The 18,611-nt window shown below is 51.5% G+C and overlaps 6 protein-coding genes across 6 annotated transcripts; 4 read left to right on the top strand and 2 right to left on the bottom strand.

The window, feature by feature from the left end:
- Window positions 1–1,053: 1,053 nt before the first annotated feature.
- ACET3X_006928 (uncharacterized protein) lies at window positions 1,054–1,875 on the top strand (the record flags this gene model as incomplete). Its single annotated transcript, XM_069453112.1, has 2 exons — window positions 1,054–1,274; window positions 1,329–1,875. 2 exons carry the CDS (start codon window positions 1,054–1,056, stop codon window positions 1,873–1,875), a joined length of 768 nt encoding a protein of 255 aa, XP_069305696.1.
- A 3,860-nt stretch (window positions 1,876–5,735) lies between these two features.
- Window positions 5,736–6,043, top strand: ACET3X_006927 (uncharacterized protein; the record flags this gene model as incomplete). The annotated part of the gene is made up of 2 exons (XM_069453111.1): window positions 5,736–5,796; window positions 5,853–6,043. The coding sequence occupies 2 exons, from the start codon at window positions 5,736–5,738 to the stop codon at window positions 6,041–6,043; spliced, it is 252 nt and encodes an 83-aa protein (XP_069305695.1).
- Window positions 6,044–8,196: 2,153 nt separating this feature from the next.
- ACET3X_006926 (uncharacterized protein) lies at window positions 8,197–9,989 on the bottom strand (the record flags this gene model as incomplete). Its single annotated transcript, XM_069453109.1, has 3 exons — window positions 8,197–9,594; window positions 9,660–9,765; window positions 9,817–9,989. The coding sequence occupies 3 exons, from the start codon at window positions 9,987–9,989 to the stop codon at window positions 8,197–8,199; spliced, it is 1,677 nt and encodes a 558-aa protein (XP_069305694.1).
- Window positions 9,990–11,854: 1,865 nt separating this feature from the next.
- On the top strand, window positions 11,855–13,062 carry ACET3X_006925 (uncharacterized protein; the record flags this gene model as incomplete). The annotated part of the gene is made up of 2 exons (XM_069453108.1): window positions 11,855–12,095; window positions 12,167–13,062. The coding sequence occupies 2 exons, from the start codon at window positions 11,855–11,857 to the stop codon at window positions 13,060–13,062; spliced, it is 1,137 nt and encodes a 378-aa protein (XP_069305693.1).
- Window positions 13,063–13,359: 297 nt separating this feature from the next.
- Window positions 13,360–15,180, top strand: ACET3X_006924 (uncharacterized protein; the record flags this gene model as incomplete). Its single annotated transcript, XM_069453107.1, has 3 exons — window positions 13,360–13,838; window positions 13,896–14,288; window positions 14,345–15,180. The coding sequence occupies exons 1-3, from the start codon at window positions 13,457–13,459 to the stop codon at window positions 15,178–15,180; spliced, it is 1,611 nt and encodes a 536-aa protein (XP_069305692.1). The 5' UTR covers window positions 13,360–13,456.
- Window positions 15,181–15,580: 400 nt separating this feature from the next.
- Window positions 15,581–18,204, bottom strand: ACET3X_006923 (uncharacterized protein; the record flags this gene model as incomplete). Its single annotated transcript, XM_069453106.1, has 3 exons — window positions 15,581–16,325; window positions 16,373–18,060; window positions 18,109–18,204. 3 exons carry the CDS (start codon window positions 18,202–18,204, stop codon window positions 15,581–15,583), a joined length of 2,529 nt encoding a protein of 842 aa, XP_069305691.1.
- Window positions 18,205–18,611: the final 407 nt, after the last annotated feature.

Below are 18,611 nucleotides of genomic sequence, written 5' to 3'. Positions count from 1 at the left end.
GCAATGTCTGTGATGATCGCCTCGAGGTTAACGGACCGCGCAATCATCCCAGAACGAACGAAGGCTCCTATGCGGGACTTGTTATAGCGGCTCTACTACAGACTAGACGGTGAAGCCCAGTCTGGCAACTGATGAGCTACGATTTCACACTAAAACTGTACCACCAAGCATCTTTGATCGTGGGAGGCTGGTCTGAGATGCGGATGAAGCCGCAATTTTCTCAATATTCCGGCGTCGTAATGTGGACCCTAGTGCTTCATGAGCAAATCGCTCGAATCCACCCGAAAGTGGTTCGACTCTACCCCATGAAGACGGGAGTGCAAGACTATGGTAACGCAAAGATGATCGTCGAAGCAACATGAGTGCTGAACCGAGATGGCTTCTTGGTGGGATGCAGAGTGAGAGGCAAGATGCCGACTGCTGATTACATGGCGAGGAATGTTGTTCCGGACACTGTGTGGAGAAGTCATCGCGAAATCGGCTAGAAGGATACTTAGGTAGTAGCCAAGGAGCATCAGACGCCATGTTGCAGGAGTGGTGACCGAATGCAAGAGCAACCCCGCATGGGATGAAAGCCTGGAAACGATCATGGCTGACTGCGAACACGTTGGTGAAGACGCACACAATCATGCAGAGCGTATCGACGGGCCGTGGAGAGTGAAGCGAACACCGAGGAGCGTCTCGATGCGTGGGATTTCAGGGTGGCATCAGCTGTGAATGTCGGTTCGACGGCACGTTGGAAACGCAAATGCCGTGGGTAGATCATGGTAAGTCCGAACTAAGCGGGATGTAGCCGCCATGGAAGACGTTTTTGGTAAGCTGCAGTTGTGGATACGAGAGCACACGGTGATCACAAAGAACCTTGAGAGTCCGCACCTTGTCTTAGTGTGCACGTGAAGTCGCGTCCTTGGATCTTGGCAGTAATGCTGCACATCTTCTAGCGTTTGCGACGTCACACCAACAACGCCGAGCCACCATTCTGATCTCTATTGCCATCGTGTAGCGCTCACCTGTACAAGACGGCTGAGGCGCATCGGCTTCTCACGCGCCACAATGACCGAGGTTGTGAGCTCAGTACCAGCGCCAGCACCCGAACCGAAACCCGTAGAAAGCCAGCAACCACAGTACACGTTCAAGTTCAGCGAGTTTCTACGGCGCGAATATCGCTTTGGCCTTAGTCCTGACCGTCCGGTATGCAAAGCGTACCTCCAGGGCCATTGCCCGGATGGCAATAGGTGCCCGAACAAACACAACGTCTCCTCATCCTACAACAAGTACGTGCATCTAGTAGCAAAGCATACACCACCTCGTAAGCTAATACATCTCAGTCTGGTATGCAAGCATTGGTTGCGTGGCCTATGCAAGAAGGGCGAAACATGCGAGTTCCTTCACGAGTACAACCTACGACGAATGCCCGAGTGCTCCTACTACGCCCGGACCCAGACGTGCTCTAACGGAGACGACTGTCTCTATCTACACATCGACCCCGAGGCCAAGCGCCCCTCGTGCCCACACTACGACAGAGGCTTCTGTCCGCTTGGGCCATACTGCGCGCTCAAGCACAACAAGAAAGAGAAGCTATGTCCCTTCTACCTCTGCGGCTTCTGTCCCGAGGGCAAGGGCTGCAAGTACGGTGCGCATCCAAGGTTTCCTGCCGACCTCAAGAAGCCTGAGGTGCGTGTGGAGAAGAGTCCCGAGGAGCTTGAAGCCGAGCGCATAGAGCGCGAACGCGAGATGATGAGAAGAGAAGAGGAGGACCGCGAGCGTGACGATAGGAATGGCCATCAAGGCGGCCGCGGCTTCAGGGGTAACTGGGACCGCAAAAAGCGTGGAAGAGGAAGGGGCAGAGGTGGAAGGGGACGAGGAGACTATTGAACGGCTAATCTTCTGCTCGTTGGTGCTCCGGAATAATGCAAAACGCACTCGGTTTAGGCCGAAGAGTGAGAAAGCAGAAAGGATAATGATACCCCTCAAGCTCAGCCCTGGCATCAAGCGCTGAGTAGCCGACGCTTCGGCTTGAATGGACTCTAGTGACACTGGTCTGACATCCGAGTTGCATTTGAAAAGATATATGTGCACGAATGATCTTGGGATGATAATCACGACGAGAAAGCACAGTGGGCTGCAGGACGTGAGCCGAAATTAATTGGCGCGGCACAAAGTATTACTAACTACATTATTTCTCTAGGACGATTGCTTGCGACCGGCTTGATAACCATTTTCTAACCGCTACAACCTTTGTGTCAACGAACTCGACAAATGTGTTTGCTATATTGAAACAAATCGTGGAGGCTCTGGATTTCTCTTTCCAAGAAGAGGCAGTATGCAGGAGTGGACGCGAATACAAATTTCCTATTTGTGCATCTTCCGTAAACTTCGATCACTGTGATTCGAGGGTCGTGCTTGTAGATTGCTCAATGTCAAAGGCGTGCATGCAAGCTGAGACGATTGATGGCGCGAATGAACATTTGCTCTCTAGCTCCATGTTTAGCGTACCGCCCAGCACTGAGTGCTAGTGCAACTGCTTGAGGGTGCATCGGCTCAAACATCTTCTCCCGCAACTCCCTTTCGACTTCCGTTCTTCGCATTCACTGGATATCGCCCGATTTACGCATGTTGACGCCGTCCATTGAGAGGACGACCGCTACAACCCCGCAGATGTTTACTTATCTACAAGAATACCCGCCAGTGGCATACAGCCGTGATCCGGTGACACCGGATTGAACTCTCCATCATCATCTGGAACAGCGCCTGCAATCTCATGTGCTCAGCGTCGACGAGAAGTAATTGGTGACCTATTGTCGTCTTTGCACTCACCACTTCCTCTCACAATGCAGGATGGGTCATCTCTGCATTTGGAGCCAGCGAAAGACGTCCTGTTTATCTTTGGAAAATCACCCAGAAGCTCTCGATACCTATCGCAGCCATCCATCAGCCTTGTGAGCCAGTTACGCTGATCAGGTGTTCAGCACGTATATGTCTCCCCGGCGCTTCCAATCCCGGTAAGCGTTGAATGTACGCACCTTGTCTCTCATTTTCTTCGGGTTTCGATTGATGTTGTGGTTGTACAGATTCCTTCTCGGTGTCGGAGGCTTAGGCACTCCACCATTAGCTTTGCAACTCCACCACCCCTGAAGCTTCGACTGCAGCTGTATGGGCGTCTGCCCCCGCACTCAAGCGACAACAGTCGAATCACCACATAATCGTTCATTGCACCAGCCAGAGAGAGCCTCAAAGTAAGCGCGAGTCAGGCGCCACACCTCTTTTGCGGCTCAGTAAACGACTGGATTTCGATAATCGCTCGGTGTCGCGGCAACAGTTTCTCTTGCCTACACCCTCCCTAAGGTGGCCAACTCGGTATCTGGTCGACAACCATCGCTGCACATGATGCGGCTGCTTTTTGATGACCAGATGGGTATATAGTCTTACCGGACGACGTTCCAGCTCAGCATCGGACGACACTTCAGAACCTCACCACCTAACCAAGCTCAGTCAACACAACCTTGAAGAATAGACCTTCCAACTCTTCTGCAGCACTCAAGCTCTTCAGGGCGCAGCTCTACTCTCTTTAGTACAGTTCCTAGCCCCTTGCCTTTCGCCACCCCGAAGCAATATCTCGTCTCCCGGCTGAATTCAGTCTCGATTTTACTCGGTTTCTTTGCGCTTGAGCCTCAGCTGTGGTGTCCAACATCGTACCAACTCTCCACAAATCCTCGGACCAATGGCAACCAACCTGACGCACCCACATCCATCCTCGGCACAGCAGGCTCCGAGCAACCTTGTCAACCACCCGCCAGTGAACTACAAGGGGTATCCTGAGCTCGCCGCCTTTTTCTCGAGGTTTACTAGATACCTGCACTTGCGAAGATTTTCCGCGGTAGCAGTTCGCCTTTTGCTCTATCGCCAGCATGAGTTAATAGAATTGGAGAGGAAATTAGAGGCACTCGAACACGCGAACGCTCACGACAGCGACCCCGATAAACGACTCTTCTCTGGAGATTTTACTCGACTCAAAGCACAAGTCCACGGTGCAGGAAGACATGATACACAAAAAGCGGTATATGAAACTCTGAAGTCGGAAATGAAAGAATATGGTATGTGATGGTCAAGGAAGTCACGCTCAGCATGGACTAACTTTGAGGAGAAGAAGCACTCATCCGATTCGACCGCCTTGCTCAAAAAGGCTATGACCCAAAGGAGGTTTGTTTCGTCCAAAGATTCATCGGCGGTAATATCGCTCTTACAGGGCGTGACACGACAGTCTGGGGTTTCCCACACGATCCGGAAAAGCATGCACCCGACTTGATTCAGGTCATGGATCGAGATGCTCCCAGTACGATGGGCAGCATATTCCGTGACAGGTTCCTGCTCTGGATACCGAACCTTCCAGGGTGGCTCCAGATACTCTTGACCGGGTCCAGGAGACAACCAGATAGTTATGGCCACCATAGCTTTAGCAATCGCAGACTAGAAGTCGCCTTCCTGTCAATAGGTAACGTCGTCGTTTCTTTGTTGATGTATGTGGCGATGACGTCGATGTACCTCACATCCAGGAGCGCATCCAGCGTCATTGTGGTAATCGCCATTGCCATAACAAGTTCAATATGCGGTATCCTGTTCAAGAACCAGCGATTCATCAATACTCTCGGCACGTAAGTATCTCTTGCTTGCTTTATTCGAATGACCAGCTGATGGAGAAAGGGTATGCGCTGTGCTAGTAACCTTGCTGTTGAATGACGGATCTCAACAACCTCGACCAACGCAAACCCAACCAGCGCTTGCTACCTCAAAGATCTGCAAAGCGATCTGAGTGCCGAGAATAGTATAAGCTGAGTCTCACAACAGACAAGGCTGCGTCCTTAGAGGTTTTGTCGTACTGTGCTTCGTCCTAGAAAGACGAGACTACTGCACGAAGTTATGCGTGGCGAGTTCTCCCCAAGATTTTCGACTTACATGTCTGCCAGCAGGCAACGAGGCGACTACACGCAAGCATGGGTTGACTGTGGACCGGGACGCCGCGCGCTAGACCAACATCGATCGCCATGGCATTGCCTCTACCGCTTGAGGCGTCAGCCTCATATCCCTCGTGCGTATCTGATAACACATTTTCACCCCAGGGCCTTTCTACAGCCAAGGAATCTGCGGTGGTCCGACAATGTACCCAATTCTTCGCCAGACACCCTGTCGCTACCTGTCTCGGTCTACATGCTGAAGAGTTTCTACGTTAAATCGAGGCTCGCTTGACGCCCCGGAAGAAGGCAGGCAACGAAGCCTAAGTCGCGCTTTGAGCAGGGGCCCTTTTCCAAATCAAGAAAACACCAGGCGATCGGTCTTCACAGCTTGACCAGCGGAAATTTCGAACAATCAGAAATTACTACGTTTTTTCAATGTGGAGTCATCGACGCTTAAGAAATCTGGATCTCCTTTTGCCAATTCCCACGGGCTTGAAAGACCAAGGAGAGATGGGAAACTGCGACCGCGCAGCCTGGTATCCCGAGCATAGCCACCGTATACGCCTAGGGTCATCCCATAGATGGGACTGTGCATGCGAGTGCGCACTACAATATGCCAGCTCATATTCTCACCGCTCCTATGTTCGACTCGATACCATCGATTCTAGGACTATATATTTCGTGAGTATCTCGATCAAAATCCAGCTCTCTCTCTCTACTTTTCAGTTCAATTTTCTATATGCATTGCCTGCAACACTGCACCAACCCGTCCAGTTGAAAAGGATGAGCTCGGAAATACAGCCAAACGATCGCTTGGTCACAGACGGGGGTCGCCAGACAGAAGGTAAGAAGATTGCTCCATCATACGATGTTGATCTTTGTACTGAGACTGTGATCTAGCTTTGCTGGACAATCCAGAGTACTGGGCTAAATGGCGTTACATAGAGCGGCATTTGGAAGAAGCCAACAGAGTCGCTTCAATTGTGAACCACGTTCCCGCAACTAGCGCTCAACAGCGTCCTACGCGGACTAGCAGTCAGTCTCAAAACACGCCATCCAGCCATCAGAGCACCTCAAATACTTCTTCTTGAGCACCTTGCGACAGTGGGCATTTATTGGTTCCTCTGTGGACAATATTGTCCTCGGCGAGTGGGTTTTTGGCCTGCTTAACAGACCGCACTGCGAGTCATACGCTCACCGGTCAACACGCATTTGGAAGCACTGGCAGGGGTGGGAATACGCTGGCGGTGGTAGCAGTTGTACCGGCAAGCGATAGCGAGCTTGTTAGCTCAACAATTCACCTGAACCTTCGGTCTACTGGGCGACAATCTGTAGGAGGACGACATGTAGTTATTGGTATTGACAGAATCAATCATCTCTAATGTTTCACAATTGTTTGCCAATACGCAAGGAGACATTCTAATCTCCAAGCTATTTCTCCAATCTCGTGTTTTCAGTGAGCATGTTGTGTGCCGTTTCAGCCTCAAATCTCGCTTGACGGGCCTGAGTATCGGTCTGCTACGTCACCACCAACGGATTTGCCGAAGGATTTCAAGGCGTGATATCTGAAATGAACACAGGGATGGCACAGATATTCTATGTCCGCTGCCGCTCGCCACGAGCGACCATGCGCTCGGTCGCTCAGACAGAATCCGCCCCAGCCGTGGGGCGACATGAACAGGAGGTCGCGGACGAGATTAGTGGTGTAACCTCTGAGTAAAGTAGACGGCATGATCTCCGCAGCTTCATGATCATAAGTGATACTCATGTTGCGTGGTATCTTAAGTATCTTACCCAAGTTAGCCAGGCAGCTATCCATGTCTGCATGCGGGGACGGTGGAAGCGGGCCTGGGGTACCCACAAATCTCCGGCGCTTGCGGCCCCCAAAAGCTAGCCAGGGCTGACTATGGGGTATCCGGGCAGTCTGAAATAGACCCCCTGTTACGCACAGAAGATCCGAAAAGAGGTCTTTACGCGTCTCCAACATGCGCAGCTCACTGCCATCTATGCTACGACCTGATAACCGTAGGACAGTATCGACGCTCATACTTCCACAATCTCTACATACCAGGTCTTAGGATCTTACGAAAACCTTGGATTATACACTAAGCTTGCTCTGCAGGACTGTGTAGGGTACATTCTATTTTCCCTCAGGCATAGGCTGACGAAACCCCCAACTCAGGTACAAACGGCTACCTAGGTATAAGAGAGCAGAGACGATGACCAACCCCAACATTACCCTGCGACCTCACTTGCAAGCTGTGCTGAACGCAAATTAGGCACTGCCTCTCGCTACTATTCTGGCCCTATCCCGCCATCCTCGACCTCAAGAATCCCACTTGTCAATCACGCCGACATGACTACGCGCTATGACGAATCCTACATTTATACTCACCCGAATATGCTAGATTGCGAGCGATTACAAAAGCGCTTGCAGTCCGCATGCATCTGTCAAGTCTCTATACTGTTGGGATTGCTTGTTCTACCAGTGTCTTTCGTCGTTCCGTTGCTGTGTAGCAAGCAGGCAACACATAAATGTGCCTACAGCGCAGAACGCTCAAAATTTTCCTATAGCGGACGTAGAAATTACTACATACACATCCAGAGAGTTTGTCAAGTGCATGCCCAGGTGGGGATGCTGGTGAACCACATTGTGGACTCTACTGTCGCGTGTACGGCGGGAGCGAGACTCTAGCTGGAAAGAGTCTACGGGTGCATCGAAGAACGAGATTAAGAATCAAGACAGCAATCATAGCTCTAAGAGAGTCGTCTTGTCTCACATAACCGATATAATTTACTGCCAATACTGATACGATATACGGATATCCCTTGAGTAACTACTACAGCCTTTTCTTGAGCATTCTGTAAAGCCCCCGGACCTTTCGCCGATCTCTTGTAGGGCAGTTCGAGCTCTTGGCTTGCCGACGTTAGCATCACGAACGAGGAACGTCATATTATGTGAGCGTTACCAGATCTGCTTCCCATTGCAAAGACCTTGCTATACCATTTTATCGTCTTCGACCTGACACTAGACTACTTTAAGGTTCCTCATATGCTTGGTCCGCTTTTCTCCAGCCACAATCTACCTAGGTGATCTTTCCAGCCGTAGAAAAATCAGACCTTGATGGGAAAAGAGTGGTCTGGTTAGACGGTCATAAAATCTTGTTCTTAAATGGTATCATTGAAAAAGAAAACCCAAAAACACACACAACAGAAACGCTGCACATCCTCCCCTAGTGTCACTCTACGCAAGCCAGTACCAAATCTTCTGCATGATATTCTTTGGCACAGGCGCACCAGAAATATCGTCCTTGCACAGCTCGTTCATCTCGCGCACGCCAGTCGTCACATCAATGTTCCTAATCTTGATCGCGAATGCGGTCCTGAAATAGATCTTGTGGCCGGCGTAAAGAGCGAGGAAAATCGGGAGAGTAATGTAGGCAGCCAAAAAATCGGACACGGACCAGTTGGCCGGCACAAAGACTTGAAAACCGTTGGTGAGGGTCAGGAGCGAGATTACGCCGAGGATAAAGTACGTGAGGTATGGCTGGAAAGGCGTACGGTAGGGCAGCGACTCGAGCAAGTTGTTGAAGATCAAGGCCTTGCGGAAGCGGATGTAAGTGATCATAACAACGATCCATGCAATAAACCCGGAGATTGTGGAGATGTTTGAGAACCACAGGAAGACTTGCGCGCCAGTATTTGAGACGTTGAGATAAGCGAGGAGACCGATGGCCCAGGTAGCGAAGACAGCCATGTATGGCACGCCTTTCTTGCTCGTCCTGCCGAAGATCTTGGGCGCTTCTCCGTTAAGAGCCATGCCGTACAAGACACGGGACCCAGAGTACAAGAAAGCGTTTCCGGCAGACCAGGCTGATGTCAAGACAGCCGCGTTGACAACGTGGTTGAGGCCCTGAATGCCTGCTCGTTGGATGCCAATGACAAAGGGAGAGGCCGAAGCGTTGGAGCTGCCGCTGAGGAGACGGTCATCGTCTGATGGGACGATGACTCCGATGATGAAACTTCCCAAACCGTAAAAGATCGCCAGACGGTAGATAAAGCGGCCGGCAGCCTTGGGGATGTTACGGCGCGGGGCGATAGTCTCTCCTGCAGCAAGTGCAATTAGTTCAGGCGAGGTGATGAAGGCAAAACCAGCGCGAACGAAAGCAGTCCAGTAGGCCAGGAAACGCCCAGAGTTTCCTTGCACTATGTACGGTTTGAATGCGCCCGGATTGTTCCAGTATCTGAATCCAAGTCGGCCTTGATCGTTGGGACTACCACCCAGCATTATAACAAACCCCAGAATGATGAGGCCAATGATAGTGATAAATTTGATGGAGGCAAACCAGAACTCTGCTTCACCGAAAACCTCGACTGCGACAATGTTCAGAAATAAAACAACGATAAGGAAGATTGTAATCCAGACGGCGTTGTGAACAGGCGTCTCCCAGTAGTCCAGAAGGATAGCTCCAGCTGTAGCTTCGGCAGCAACGAGAATGGCGTATGCATACCAGTAGTTCCATCCGGCGGCAAATGCTAAGCTGGGGTCTACAAATCGCTTAATAAAGTACGGAATGGTAATACCACGCATGGGAAGCAGGGTAACGATTTCGGCTAGGTTGTTCATGACATTGTAGACCACCTAGAATGTAGGTGTGCGGAGTCAGTATATGTCTCACATTCAGTTTGTGCAGGGACATCTCTTACAAGCATCATACTGAGATAGGCCATAAACAGTGGAGCAGGTCCGACTAGAGCGAGAATAGATCCAGATCCGATGAAGAGGCCCGTTCCGATAGCACCACCGAGCGCGCTGGCGGAGTGTTAGCGTGCGGTTTAGCGACGTCAAGGGACACGAACGTACAGGAACTGAATGTGTCGACTCTTCAAACCACGGTGTGTGTCTCCTCCTCGTCCAGTCTCGCCTCCAACAGTAGCAGCGCCGTGGACAAATGGCTCTTCGAAGCCAACATGGTTCTCCTCGTAGCCATACGGCACAGTCTCAGGCTTTTCTTCATCCATGTGGTGGTTCGGCATGATGTATTGCGAGACAATGGAAGACTTGGTTCGCGCCGGTACCAGTCTTGCTGACCCCAACACGGGGATGTCAGATGTTTATATATACAGAGCTATGTCAAAGACGGGTCAAGGATGCGCCGGCTGTGATGGCAGATTTTTCAAATGTGGTGTAGGGCTCGGCACGCGACGAGGTATACTCCACGTTTGGAATGGTTCAAACGTGGTATTGCAGCTGGTTTGGCGGCCAAGTCCTCCTCCATGGTATGGGGCAATCAGCCCAGGCCCTTGTCAGAACCATGAGTAGGGGTGAGTCTGGGGAACCAATTATCGTTAGGTAATGGCAGACTACCGCGTAAAAAGGCGGGGAAAATCGCCTCGTGCGCTGTGGTGGTTGCAACGCAGTGCTGAACTCGCGTGATGACGTTCGCCCAGCATGCCGCGCATTCCTTCGGTTTTACTTCCTTGCGCCATGGGCACTGTTCATCTTCTGGTGTTTGAAGAGTGAAATAGCGAAGGCGGACGTACGGAGCGAGGTTTTTGGGAGCTGAGCCGACGAAAGCCGCAGACTGTAGGGACGAGGCTCAAGTCAGGCACGCCCAGAGCTACGGCAAGCTTCTAGAAACACGACTAGGCGTCTTAGCGCACGAGGTACCCGCCGATGGTTTGCGAGATGGGTCTGGGTAGTCATGGAGTTCATCGCGGCATGGATGGAGACTCTCAGTCTACCGCGAAACCTGGGGATCGTGGGGATAGTGGTTCGTGCTTCAACGGGTTGTGGATTCTGTGTTTGCACAGGACAAGCGGCCGACGGTGCCATATCAAGACCGCATCCACCGTATAGGAGCATGCACAGTAGAGCGAAACATTGAAAGTCGCTTAGCAAATTTTTGCCTTGGGCCTGCTGTGTAAACAGGCCTACGTCGTTATCACAATGTCCCGCTGCGTTTGATACTCTTATCTTCAGCTGTGGCACGGCAGACATTTCAAAACGTAACACTTTCACTCATAAAGGATCCCGGGGGCTTGGACATCGCTTGGACGATCATTCGTGGTGGGTCTTCTGGTGGATACATAAAATCTTAGGCTTATGCAACCATGGCGCGACCCACTGTCTTACTAGACATCCGTTTAGCAACTTTAGTTAGGTATCCGGGTTCCGGAGTAGAGGGACTATCCTTTGCGCTACATTTCCAGTACCGGAACAACCCTTACCACCCTTCGACATTACATGATCGCAACTTTGGTCAACGTCTTCCCTCCGCTGGAATGCTCCATACGGATATCGTCACGTCGCAATGGACAAGCTTACTGTCAGACATACAAGGTACATTGCCTAGGATGTACCACACCTCTTGAGCATTCGGCCCTGCAACGTTGTTCGTGTTGGAATCCCCTACCGATACTCAAGGAAAACTGGGCCATCAACATCAGATCATGTCAATCTGATAACGCTAAGCGGCCGTCTGTCCCAGTCAAGACTGTTGGACCTGTAGTCTCGCGCAGATGATCGGATATGTTCACCGATGCCGGCCCTTCTACCTGTGTGCTTTTGAAGGCAAGCACCAAGATGTTACGCGTACGTCTTGAGTTGGCCACTCCTCGTATGCAAGGTAGTTGTGGGGCAAAGGAGCCTTTGGAAAGCACGCCAACTCGAGCCTTGTACCTGCTCATGTAAGCTTCGGCAAAGAGCTTAGAAGGAACAACCCCTCACCAAGCTTCTGTCCGCGGCAAGAGGCGAAGGCGCGCATCATGACACCATGACACCAGACGCAGCGGCCCCAAACTTCATATTTTTTCCAGACGTGTCTTCACGCGCTCTGGCATCCTACGCACTTATCAACTCTAAGCACCGATGTAGAGACATCAATTGATCAGTACACGACATGGTTTCGCAGGCACTGGTCGACAAAGTGCTAGATAAAGCGCGAGAGACCGCGTCGCATAGTTGGGAGTATGGAACGGTGTTCGAAGCACTCCTTGAGTACAAAGATTCTCAATTTACCGTCTTTCATGACCCATTTCCAGGTGGTGGGATACCAGTGTTGAGGGTCGAGGATGTAGAAGCACTGCAGTATGTAAAACTATTCATACGGACTGACAGTCAGAGGCTGTGTGAGGGAAATGGTACATCCCACGCTTTCAATACTTACTAGACACCTCATAAAGAGAGAGCGTATGCTGACAGCATGTGTTAGGCTCATCATCCGATCCAACATCCCTCTGCATCCCTGCTCTCCTCCTTTCCAGATCAGCAACCTTCTCTGCGCCTGACAACCCATATCTCTCCGCCGTAAGCCGCCAGCTGCACGACCTGCTTTCAACTACGCCTAGGTACCCCAACGGTGCGATATCACACCGCGACGCGTACCCATCCTTGTGGGCCGACTTCATCTACATGGTGCCGCCGGCCTTCGCCTACAATGGTACCTTTACTGCAGATATAGACATGGTGAAAGAGAGTGTTCGGCAATGTGAGCTATACCACGAAGTTCTTGGTACGCAAAAGGGATATTGGAAACACATAGCCAATGCTGCTGGCGTACGCAATGTGAAGAGTGATGATGGTGCATGGTGTACAAGTAATGCCTGGGCCGCAGCTGGAATGGCAAGGGTACTGGCCACCTTGCGGAAATCTCAATATGGATCCAAAACTGAGGAAGAGCAGATGACTTTACTGCAGATGACTCAAGACATTCTTGATGGTGCCATACAGGCTGATACTGATACATCGGGCTTGCTGCGCAACTATCTCGATGACGAGACCTGGTTCCCAGAGGTCGCTGGCACAGCGTTGATGGCTGCTACAGCTTTTAGGATGGCCGTCCTTGAGCCGGCCCTTTTCGAAAAACGATATACGGATTGGGCAATAAGCAAGCTAGACGCTGTTAGCCGTCACATAGACGAAGAGACTGGTATTGCAGCGCCGGTTGTCAATTCCCTCAATGAAGGTCAGAGGACGCCACTGAAGGGCGTCAATCCCGAGGGGCAAGCTTTTATCGTGTCGCTGTATGCTGCATGGAGGGATTGGAATATCGCAAGCGGTCCCGCGCCAAAATTGGCCGTGGTCTCGGAGAGCCTTGTTATACAGTAGAACCCGATGCCAATTCGTAGAGATCCCCGTATGTGAACCAAATTGTAAAGAATGGTGTCGGCCTCGAAATTCCCGCAATCCAACATGGTCTTATGGCAATACCAATCTTGTTTAGGTGCATGTATCTTCGCATTCTTCTATGCACATACGTTAAAACGAAGCGCATCCAATGTGAGAAGAGAGCGTAAGCACATCATTGGCAGCGCCTGATCGTCGTGCCGTGGTTCGCGCCGCGCGCTGAACCTCGGCAAATCTTACTCCTCACGCCAGTCATGACTCTCCAAAGTGGCATGTATCTTACGCCTGATTGCGCAGTATGTGATCATAGCTAGAAAGTGCTTTGAGCAGCCAGAGTTTCGACACATTTGCCTTGCAGTTCATCTTCTAAATCAATATGCCGTCCTCATACACCCCCGTGATCATCGGTGTTGGCGACGTCAAGAACTGCTCAACTGCCATCGCGGATGCGAAAGAGCCCGCAACATTGATGCTGGAAGCCATTCAGAAAGCCATCAGCGACACTGCGTCTATTTCGAATACCGATCTCCGGTCAGCGATCGACAGCATCGATGTCGTCAGGACGTGGACTTGGCCGTACCCGGATCTGCCAGGGCTTCTGGCGGAGAAGCTAGGGGTTGAACAGAACCTCAAATGGAAGCGATATTCCGAGCATGGGGGTGACAAGCCAGGAAAGCTCTTCGACGAAGCGGCGAGAAGGGTTGCGAGAGGCGAATGTAAAGTCGCGATTGTAACTGGGGGTGAGGCGTTAGCTTCGTGTACGCGCCATCTCACATTTCCTTAGCGTCTCCACCACCATCACTAATTGTACCCAGTATCAGCATGCGCAGCTGCCAAACGACTTCCTCCGCCAGGCTGGACAGCGCCGTCTGAAGCCGTAGATTCGGTCTTCACACCTACAGGCCGCGATCTAGGAAATAGTGCAGTTTCCTCTCTTTGGCAAACACTGTCCTCTACTGACTCTTGCGAAGACCTCGGCGCTATTCACAAGATCGGTGCACCGATCCATGTTTACCCACTTTACGAGAACGCGTTCCGTGCGCATCGCGGCCAGACACCAAGAGCAAACCACCAAGAGAGCGCAAAGCTGTATGCCGAATTCTCCGAGGTTGCGAAGAATAATGAATACGCATGGAGTCACGGAAGTTCGAGAAGTGAAGAAGAGATCGGGACAGTTGGAAAAAGAAACAGAATGATATGTCATCCATGTACGCCATCCTTCTTACCTCAGTTGGGAACAAACGCTAATATAGGACTCGCGCAGATCCTCTGCTCATGAATGCTTTCAACACAGTCAACCTCGCCTCTGCCATTGTTGTCACTTCAACTTCTTTTGCCAAAGAACTGGGAGTATCAGAATCGAAATGGATTTATCCTCTTGGTGGCGCAGGAACGAAGGATGCGGACGAGTTCTGGAAACGACCCAACTTTTACTCCTCGCCTAGTATTGCGCGCTCTATTGATGCAAGTTTGAGGGTGTCTGGCGTAAGAAAAGAAGAGATCGACATCTTTGACATTTACTCGTGTTTTCCGATCGTCCCTAAAATTGCCGCACAGCATCTGGGGCTACCTGTCGTTGGTGGTGACAAACCATTGACGATACTTGGCGGTCTGACATCGTTTGGTGGGGCCGGCAACAACTACTCAATGCACGCACTCACTGAGATGACAAGACAACTAAGAAACGGTAAAGGACAGAGAGGACTGATACTTTGTAATGGTGGTGTTCTGAGCTATCAACACGTCGTAATCTTATCGAAAGAGCCTAGGAAAGAAGAAGCTTATCCCACGGACAACCCACTTCCACCACAGATTACCGATGTTCCGGCGCCAGAGCTTGTCTTCGATCCAGAGGGTGAGGCTATTGTCGAGACGTACACAGTAGAGTTCAATCGCGACGGCAGCCCGCTCCGAGGTTACATTGTCGGTCGCCTGAAGAGCAGTGACAGACGCTTCCTTGCGAACCATGGAGATGATCACACACTGTTACAAATGTCTAGTGGCGCAGAAGAAATTGTTAATAAAAGCGGGTGGGTTTGGCAAGATTCGGAAAAGAAGGGAAGGTCGCTCTTTGCATTCGCAAAGCCAGCGAAGCTGTAACATGGTACCGCTACTCGAACCCCCAAAGATCAGATGGAAGCAGAACACTTCTATAAATGCCAAACACATGATAATCCAACGTATGAACCAATCGTTGTCTTTACCAGGCAATTTATGCGGTCTGACTATCATGCGCTATCGAACTAGTAGACCTTTGCAGCCTTGAGTCCCATGTGTTTGTAGATGCAAGTCGTTTGGATATACATCTGTCGAGGTCGCTGTAAATGGCCCTGTGCAATGCAAGCTGGCCGTCTGTTGACAGTGACCTTTAAACTGTTTGCAGCGGTTTCGCGAGGCCAAGAGCAAAGCGGTGAGACTGCTCATACAATCCTAGTGGAAATATGATTGTAGCACGCATAGCTTGATACAATCACGCGAACCTCTTAAGAACATAAAGACTCTACAAGCCACTAAGCACACTTTGCACCCCAACAGTTCCAACATCATCTCTTTTAGCGATGAAGCCCTTCAATTCTTGCGCGTCTTGTCCGCCTGCAGCCCTGAGCCTATCCCTTAACGCCTCAGGTCCAATGATGAATAGCGTACTGACGTCTGTCAAAACATCCATCGCTCCAGGCTCCAGCTCATCACCTGTGGGCCATCCTCTCACTAGCTCAACATAGCGATTCATGTCCTTGGAAACACTGAGACCACCAACTTGTGAGATGGAGAATTTTAGCAAGTGTGCTAGAACGAGGGACCGCAGACCGCGAGCGAGCTCAGCGAGGAACAGGGAGAGGTTGCGACCGGAGAGCGCGGCAGAGGCTTGGGAGGCGACGCGGGTTAGGAATGCAGAGACATCGCGACAGGCTTGCGTCTCGCTTGTTACCATAAGGTCTTCTTCTTTGGGTCGGAAATCGGTCTTCTTTTGTTGAGATAGACATCTGCTCACCCAATTGAGCGATGCTGTCAACGTGAGATTCAAGATGTTGGATAGTTTCGATTCGAGGGTCGATGTTGTGTTGTTAATGGACTTTTCGATCTCGCGACGAATGGTAAGATTGGGTGTGCATAGAGGGAGGATGATAGTGGTCGTGGTTTGTTGAAGAAGATGTAGGATAGTGGTGATGGCATGTAGCGATGGGAAGTGAGTGAGATCCGGGGGTGTCTTTGAGTTCTCTTGCGAAACGGCATGATCCTGTGCGCTGCAGTGATATTAGTGGTGTACTCATATGAGGCATACATGACTTACGCGTCCAAGGCCGTCTCCAAGTAGATTTCGCCCATCTGTCGTAGTAGAAGGTTAAGCAGTATCTGCACATCCTTCGGTGTCTCGTTGCCAGGCGACAGCTCGAGTCCACGTCCGACACCTTCTGCCAGCCACTTGAGCATACGCTTCGCGACTGGTAGCGACAGCTTGCCATCTTCATCCGTTACCTCAATATCCTTCTTCTCCTGCTGATCTTCTTTCAAGCCAGCAATGCGGAGAAGGGTCGCCTTCTGACTAGCGGGTAGCTCTGTATTTTCCAAGCGCTCCATGTACTTGTCACGAGCGGAAGCAGCCATTTCCTTGCCTCGCTGAGCTAGCGATCCAAAGTATGATGTAGGCATCTTGCTGCGCCGTGAGTGGTAGATGGTGAATTTGAGTAGTAGCGAGGAGTACAGTTCCTCCAGGTTCTTCTTTTCTCGCTCGATGTACTTCTCTCCAATGAAGTAAGACGAGAAAAGTTCTTCCAACTGCTGGTCAAGGGTAGCGGCGACTGCGGATGTAGCAGGCTCTGGATGCTCTGTCAACCCATGTGATTTCAGATCATCTACCAGTTGTGTGATGTAGCTCCTAGAAGCTTGCAACGAACGCAGAAAGGCGAGTGATGATAGCTCTCCAGCTTTGTCAAGCACCATCTCCAGCCGACTCTGTATTGACTGCTGGAAGATGCGCTCCAGGAACTTGATCAGCACCTCCTCGTAGTAAGGGAAAGCTCGTTTTATGATGGCAGACTCATCTTGGACGACGATTTTGACTTCGTCAATAAGAGACTGCAGCGTCGGCTCGACACCCGGCGGTTCGGCATCAGGATCCTGGAGGCGATCCCAAGTTTCCACATCCGTCGCCAGCTCTTCTCCGTTCAACTGCATGCGGTCGATGAAGAACGAGTGCTGGTTGACGTAGGTTCCAATGACACTGGCTCCGTCGTTGAAGCCCTTGAGCGCGACGGCACAGTCGCGCATGCCAGGGTAGTTTGGACGCGCGTAGCATTCCTGGAACTTGCTGAGGAGATCCTGCTCCAGGTTCTCCAAGAACTTCTCAATGACCTCCTTTGTGTTGTGTCTTGACTGATGCATCGTTCTCCTCTTCATGCCATTCGGTGCCTCGCCGTTGACTCGCTGGCTGCCCTCTGGGTCGAGACGTGTGCTGATGCGCAGCAGCTGGCGTGCAATCTCGGCACACCGTACTATGTCGCCATTCTTTCGTTGGTCCTCGAGGATCATGAGCTCGCCGCGTTCGCTAACTTCCTGCCAGCACTCAATCAGAAACTTTGCGTCCAGGGCTCTCTTGCGCTGGCGATCGAGCTCTTCGAGCCGCTCTCCGATGCGCATAGCAACGTTGCCTCCCGTGTCTGATCCGCCCTCGTCACTGCCATTCAGCGAACTGTCCAGCCGTTGGAACCTGTCCATGGCCGCCTCCAGTCTCCGTCCGAGCGATTCGACATTCTGGTTGTGTTGTAGCTCCGCCCGGCGCACAGCTGTCGACAGCTCAGACTCCTTTTCTTCCAGATCCTCGGAGAGACTGTTGAGTCGTGTGAGGGCATGTTCGAAGGTGCGGATGAGCGGTTTCGGGTCAAAGGTCTGCTGGCCAGCGGCGCCTCCCGATCTTCGGGTCGCAGGCACGGCAATCTGGGAGAGGTCTTCGATGAAGTCTTTTACGAGGAAATCCTTGCTCTGCGGGGGTCAATGTGAAAACTAGCCTGAACTGCCACGACTGCTTACAGTGAACTTCTCTAGGGTGAACTGGGGCGCGCGTATCGATGCCCTCGACGTCTGGTGAGTCAGTACCGACGAGCCATCGGAGCTGATGCGCTGCATTGTTACAGGAGATTGGAGCGACTCCGCCTTGGAGGTTGAGCACTACTCGAGTCTTGTATTACGGGCGTCTACCGCAGCTGCCCAGCGGGCCAGTGCCGCCCCGATTGCCCAGGAGCTGATGTTTTGAATCGTCGCAAAGCATCAAGCGACCAGGTGTTGCTAGCGGATGTTGCCCTCTCACTACCGCATGGCACTGAGGAGGTATTTCTTGTTGCGTTGCAGTGTATTCGCACGTTGTGATACAGCCAGCAACATGCCCAAGTCGCGACGGTGGCTTGTCGCACCCCACGCCTCGGTCCCTGGTCCGTCGTACCGTTGCCGCAGCTCCAGCCGAACGGACGACGGGTGACCTCATGCACTATGATGCCACCAGTCCTGTCTTGGTAGGACTTGGACATATACACAGA

The sequence above is a fragment of the Alternaria dauci genome, chromosome 6 (genome assembly GCF_042100115.1).
Source record: "Alternaria dauci strain A2016 chromosome 6, whole genome shotgun sequence".
NCBI classification, from domain to species: domain Eukaryota; kingdom Fungi; phylum Ascomycota; class Dothideomycetes; order Pleosporales; family Pleosporaceae; genus Alternaria; species Alternaria dauci.
Note: the sequence above shows the minus strand (reverse complement) of the source record. Positions and strands in the feature narration are given on the sequence as shown.